Source organism: Orycteropus afer, unplaced genomic scaffold (genome assembly GCF_000298275.1).
Source record: "Orycteropus afer afer isolate SDZICR_OR568_19922 unplaced genomic scaffold, OryAfe1.0 scaffold00387, whole genome shotgun sequence".
In the NCBI taxonomy this organism is placed as follows: Eukaryota; Metazoa; Chordata; class Mammalia; order Tubulidentata; family Orycteropodidae; genus Orycteropus; species Orycteropus afer.
In genome coordinates this window covers 1,752,993-1,758,868 of record NW_006921974.1, presented here as the reverse complement: position 1 = coordinate 1,758,868, position 5,876 = coordinate 1,752,993, and the positions used below count along the sequence as shown (strand labels likewise).

General features: G+C 44.8%; 1 protein-coding gene across 1 annotated transcript in view; it reads right to left on the bottom strand.

The window, feature by feature from the left end:
• Positions 1 to 424: 424 nt before the first annotated feature.
• The window catches only part of TMEM255A (transmembrane protein 255A), a 63,285-nt gene continuing 57,833 nt past the window's right edge, over positions 425 to 5,876 (bottom strand). The window contains exon 10 of the mRNA XM_007953324.2: positions 425 to 583. Within this exon, the coding sequence (XP_007951515.1) occupies positions 425 to 583 (159 nt within the window). The remainder of the gene's footprint in view (positions 584 to 5,876) is intronic.

Sequence of the window (5,876 nt, the reverse complement as noted above, 5' to 3'; positions counted from 1 at the left end):
GGAAAGATAGGGCCTATAAGCCAGGTGCTTCAACCATGGGGCTCGGGTGGCAATCTGCCAGGGGCTTGAAAACAACACTTCATTCCCCTGAAGTGAAATAGATGGCAACCACTCTTCTGCAGACTACAGAGGTGGAGCCAGTGGGTAATGCAGGTCTAAACATGCAAAGCTTGCTGGCCTGGCTCCCCAGCCTTGCTTAGTGTGAACTGCCCTTATCAGGAGCAAGCGCTGGGCTCTGCCTAGCCACCTCTGCTCTGCACTGATAACAAATGAGCTTCACCCTATCTTTCCCTAGCCTGGCAGACCATTGTAAAACTTTAAATTAGGCATGAGAGTCACACTTTAAAATTTGCACCCTATACACTTCCACTAAAGCAGAAATACAAAAGCCACAATAATCTTAGTAGCCAGTAGCCATTTCTCTTTAGGGACTGTAAGGTGGTGGCTTTTCAAAAGGTGGATAGTACGGCGGAGAATAACGGGGTGGGGCACTTGAGGACCACATGTAGCTGGGCGAGGGAGAGGCAGACTGGGGTTCATCAGAAAGTCCAGAGGGAGGGGAGGACGGAAAGACACTGGAATGCTGTGTGATACAAACAAAACAATTTAGGCGGTGAGTTTGCAATTCCCCTGGTAGTCATTACAATTTCAAACAATATGGAACACACTTGTTTCTCTTTGGAACAACAAAGAGCTCCTAAACCATACTTAGTTGATGGGAGGCATGAAAGAGGTGGCCTCACATTCTCTCAGTCAGGCATGCTGGAGACCTCATGCACAGCTACCTTGCAGTCATTCTCTCCTTACCCTTAAGCCCTGTATGCGGTCAGTTGCCAAATTATGTTGCTTCTACTTCTGTGAAGTTCCTTGAATCCATCACCCCCTTTTCCACATTTCTAAGTCAAGTCTTCAATTCCTCTCCCCTAAGCTAAGGTGACAGCATCCCAACTACCCTTCATTAAAGATAGTTTGGATCTTAAGGACATTTTAATGGGGTTAAGCTATTGATACTGGGTAAGTCTTTGCTCCAACAATACATCACAGGGAGGTAGTGTAGTGGTCAGGAGCTCATCTCATAGAAAAAAAAACAAACAACTGAGGTCAGAGGGGTTAAATAGCTTGCATGGATCTGGAGTCCTGATTCTTAAGTTCAACGTTTCTATTTCACCTTAACTGCTACCCCATCACCCCAAATGCAGGGTAGGTTGGAGAGCAAAGAGAAACAAGGCAAAGAGGTGGGAATACAAATGACGAGAATGAGGAGCGATTTGTTAAGTTGCAGAGATACTGAGGATTCAGTTTTAGTCTGTGTTGTCTATCTTTGGTAGTCTTTGGGAAGGGAGGGAATGTGGATTAAAAAAGAAAAAAACTCAGCGGATTGGCACGTGTTCGGAATCACTTGCCCCTTCTCTTTCCCTGCCCATGCACACCCTCCACACTAATTTTCCTGCTTAAGGAGAGTCGGCATGTTTTGTTCATTGCTGTATCCTTAGAGTTTAGAATAATGCAGTACATGGCAAGTAGTAGATACCATGTTGAGTGATTAATATAATTTCAGCAGTATATAAGATGGGCTTGGTATGTTTTTTAATTGAAATCTATTTGCAAGGAATGCAGTCACAAGCTGTGGGTACTGTTTTCTTGCTCTAGTGATGGAGCAGGGCTGAAGTGAGGCCTGATGGCTGGAGGGGACTTAGAGCAAACAAAAGTCAGCAAACTGGGCTGGAGAACTGCAATTGTTTTGTCATGCCTTAGCTCTAGAAGGAGTTAGTAAACGGGGGAGAAAGAGAGAAGAAAGAAAAAGGAAGGAAGGAAGGAAGAAGGAGGAAGGGAGGGAGGGAGGAAGGAAGGAAATAAAGAGAAAGAAAGAAAGAAAAAGAAACACCAGAATTTCTCAAGAGTTCAAGTACTATTTGGGGGAACCATAGATTTTACTTTGTTGGGTTGGTGTGAGGTGTGGAATCACCTTACAGCAAGTGATATGGTCATTGTTCTTGGTTCCTTCTAGCCAAATCAACACCTGGTTAATGAGTGGGGACTCGCCTGATTACAGAAAGCCATTTAGCCTTTGGTCTTGGCTCTTGAGAGTTGGACCAAATCTCAAGGCTAATGAGTAGGGGCTGGCCAGACCAAGAGAAACCACTTGGGGGTCTGACTAAGCCTCATGAGGCATGATGCAATCTATCATGGCCACAGATTGAGGTTGATAAGAGCTCTGGACATGGAGGCTTAGGTGGAACTTCCTGGTTGATGATCATGCATGAGAGAGAATAGTGTGTCCCTCCTTAGGATGTGGAAGCTCCATGCTGTGACTGCTCCCAGACCTCACCCTATGTGTATTTTGTTGTATCCTTTTTGGTTGTCATGAATCTGTGCTAAGTATGGTATAATCTCAGTGAAGTCTGGAGTCGTTCCAGTGAATTATAGGACCCAAAGAAGTAGTGGGAGCTCTGGTGGCATAGTGCCTGAGGCATTTGACTGCTAACCAGAAGGCTTGCAGTTTAAACCCACTCCTTGGAAGGAAGATTGGGCAACCTACTTCTATAGAGATACCGCCTCGGAAACCCAAGAAGGGGTTGCTATGTGTTGGAAATGACTCGATGACAGTGAGTTTTTTTTTTTTTTTTTTGTTTGGAAAGGAGTAGTGAGGGCCAGCTGGTCTGAAGTGGAGGGAATAATATGGATTCCTGAGCTTGTAGCCAGTACCTGTTGACCTAGCTTTGGGTGGCTAGGGAGGAGAGAGAAAAGGGTGGAATGAGCAACTGGGTCTGAAATAGAGAAGAAAAGCTGAGATTTCCAAAGGATGCACGTGGCGTGTTGAGTAGGATTTGCTATCTATCATATAATTTGGTCAGAAGTGGGTGATCATAGTCTCCCTGGACTAGTTGACATAGCTGGCTAAAGAGTCTGAATAGATTGTGCCTTTTTTTTTTTTTTTCCAGGCCTGGAACAATCTAGACTCAGCTTTGACATGAGGTGTCTGGAGCCTGATGTCACTTGGTTGATTGTCCTTTTCCCCAGTTGTGACCTCTACCTTCCTGGAGAAGTGATGTCCAGGTCTAGGTCCTGCTTGACATACTGGGATCTCTGTCCTAACATATAAAGTTAGGACTGAGCAGAGATTGCAGCTGCCACCTTCCCCCCTCCATCCCCACCTCACCCCACCCCTTATTTCTCCTAAGTGAAGGAATGACAAGTGTCATCAAACCTGGAGAGCCTTTAAAGGCAAAATAACTTCAGACAGTAGACTCAAGACAAACCAAATTCCTTCCCAAAACTTCAACATTTCTCCCTCCAAGTATAGCAATGTCCTAGCTTTCTACTGCACGCCCTCAAACTATTTCTCCTCTTCTCCCTCCTATTCTGTTTCTTTCCTTGACTAAGAACACTCTCTCTGTAACCAGAGAGGACAGCAAAAACTCATCAGGGACAAGAATCTCTGTGCTAGAGCCATTCTGAATCCTACTACGGGAATAGTGAGAGGCAGAAGGGGATCTCAGTCGCAGGACAGAACTAGTGTCCTACAGTGGAGTGAAAGGCCATTCTGTTCCAAGAGACATTAAAAGGTTTCTGTGGGCAGCAGCTGGCATGGGTGGCAGTTGTACACTTTGATAATAAAAGGGGGTGGTACAACGGCTTTTGGGTTTTCACTTCTCAGTTTCATGTTTAGGAAGTATTGTGTGTGGGGGGGGAAAGGATGGGATGATTCTCACTTCCCCTTGGGGATTCTGGGAGTCTTAAGGATAAAAACAAAGGGCTCCTGGCAGAGCTAGAGAGCTAACTGGCTGTAGTCCATACATCCTAGGGTGAGGTATAGCAATAAATAAATAAAATGAGGGAAGCCCACAGTCCTAGCATGGAGTTTCCTAGCAACAGGCAGGCATCTTGGGAGAAATTTGGCTTTGTTGCAGCTGGGGAGCTGGCCTGGTGCATTTCGGTTCCTGCCTGACAGTCTGACTTTACTAATGGAATGGGCAGCTCAGGAAACCAGAGCTTTGAATCCTCCTTGTGCACCACAAAGCATGTAAAGCATCTAGATACCCTGCTACTGAGGGCTAGGTGGCCTAGTTTCCTGGGCTGCTTTTTGGAGGCTGGGGGTGGAGGCACAGGCTGATGGTGCTGAAGAGGAACACTGCTCACTCAGGGACATAGACAGTTCTCCTTGCCCACCTTAGCCAGACTTCTCCCTACCTGATGACTGACCACAAGGACCAATGTGAGTTTCTGTCAGGACCGGAAATCTCTCTTCAGGAGTACGGGGAACAGTGATTCTGAAAATGGATATCAGTGGGAGCTAGTGTATCCCAAGAGTAAAATCCAGGTTCTTATGTTTCTTTGTATTCCGTTTCTGTTCTATGCCAGGAAGTAAAGACTGGGGAGATGGAGAGAAGAATGGATGAAAGGAAGAGGAAGACAGAAACAAGGGCAAGGAGGAGAAGAAGGGAAAAACTTGGATGGAAAGGAAAGAAAAGGTTTAGTGGCAACAGCAACTGCCTTTTAAGACTCTAGGCAACCTATGCCATAAACTTCCTCCCCCAGGATTGAAACAATCCTTTAATTAAATGAGTCCAATTAAATATGGGTCATATTTAGTGGCTAAGATGAAACATACCCTCGTGTGATTTAATAAAAGCATAAACAGAGGTGCTTGCATTTTGCATAGTCTAAGATTTTTGTTTTAAGCTTAAAGTTGGCAGTTCACCAAATGGACAGGAAAGAGACCAATTTATGGCTAGAGTGATGTAGGGGCACTGGCCTAGGATGCCAGACTGGGAAGTATGCCTGGGATTCTTAAGGGTTTTACATAAAGCTATTGCTGGGTTTAATTTCTCATAAGAAGTGGGAATGGATGCTTTGTAGCCTATGGAATTTGTACTACTCGGCTGAAGCTGAAGGCATGAAGTAGGGAGGGGGATGAATTCAAAGGGCAAAAGATGTCAGTGTTGGAGAGACAACAGAAGAGACAAAGGGAGTCTCAGCTTATATCCTTCCTGCTTTGGAAAGTAGGTTATGGAGAGTTCATTAGAAGCAAGAATAACTTGGGGTCCAATGTTTAGCAGAGTCCTGTTTCTTCAAGCTCAGCACTCGCAGCTTCTCAGGGTCTTCTGGCCATACTCAAGTCCTTGCTCGTGTCTGACCACAGAAATGGTTCCTAAGCTTTCTAATAGGCCAGTTACCTAACAGGGACATTTGAGAGGTTAAACAAAACCTTGTACATCTTTTTCCTCTTCCTTCTCTCAGCCTTGGTAAGAATGAAACAGGGGTCTTCAAACCAAAGTCACATTAATAGTCTTATTTGGAAATTACCGAAATGGAGAAGTCATCCAGAAGGAAGTCTAGAAAAGACCATTTTCTGGGTGTAACTGGGCCATTTTACAATCTGAGAAGATCATGAAGGAACCATGACTTTTTTTATTTCTTTGGCAAGTTTGTGATTCTGTGGTTTTATTGTCAGAGGTGGTGGGTGTTCTGCTGACTGCTTTTTATCCATCTGGGCACATTAGCAGATGTCCCTCTGGCCTTTTGGCTTTCTCTGGTTAAAGACTAGTATTCCGTCCTATGAAACTACAAGGGAATGGAACCTGGTGAACAAAAGCTCAACTCAAATACTAAAACAAAACCCCATGTATGTTCTAGAGGAAATGACTCATTTGAAAATATACTCCCCAATACCTATGTAATACAACTATAGTCTCTAAACAGGAATTTCAAAAGACAGCTTGAGCCTAGGGAAAGAACCAGGAGAGATATAAGAAGCATCCAAGCAAAGGATCCCTGGTAGCACAGTGGTTAAGAGCTTGGCCGCTCACTGAAAGAAGTGTCCAAGCAGCCCCTGGATTGGGAAGGCATGTGTGGTAGTTGAAGGCATGTTGGAA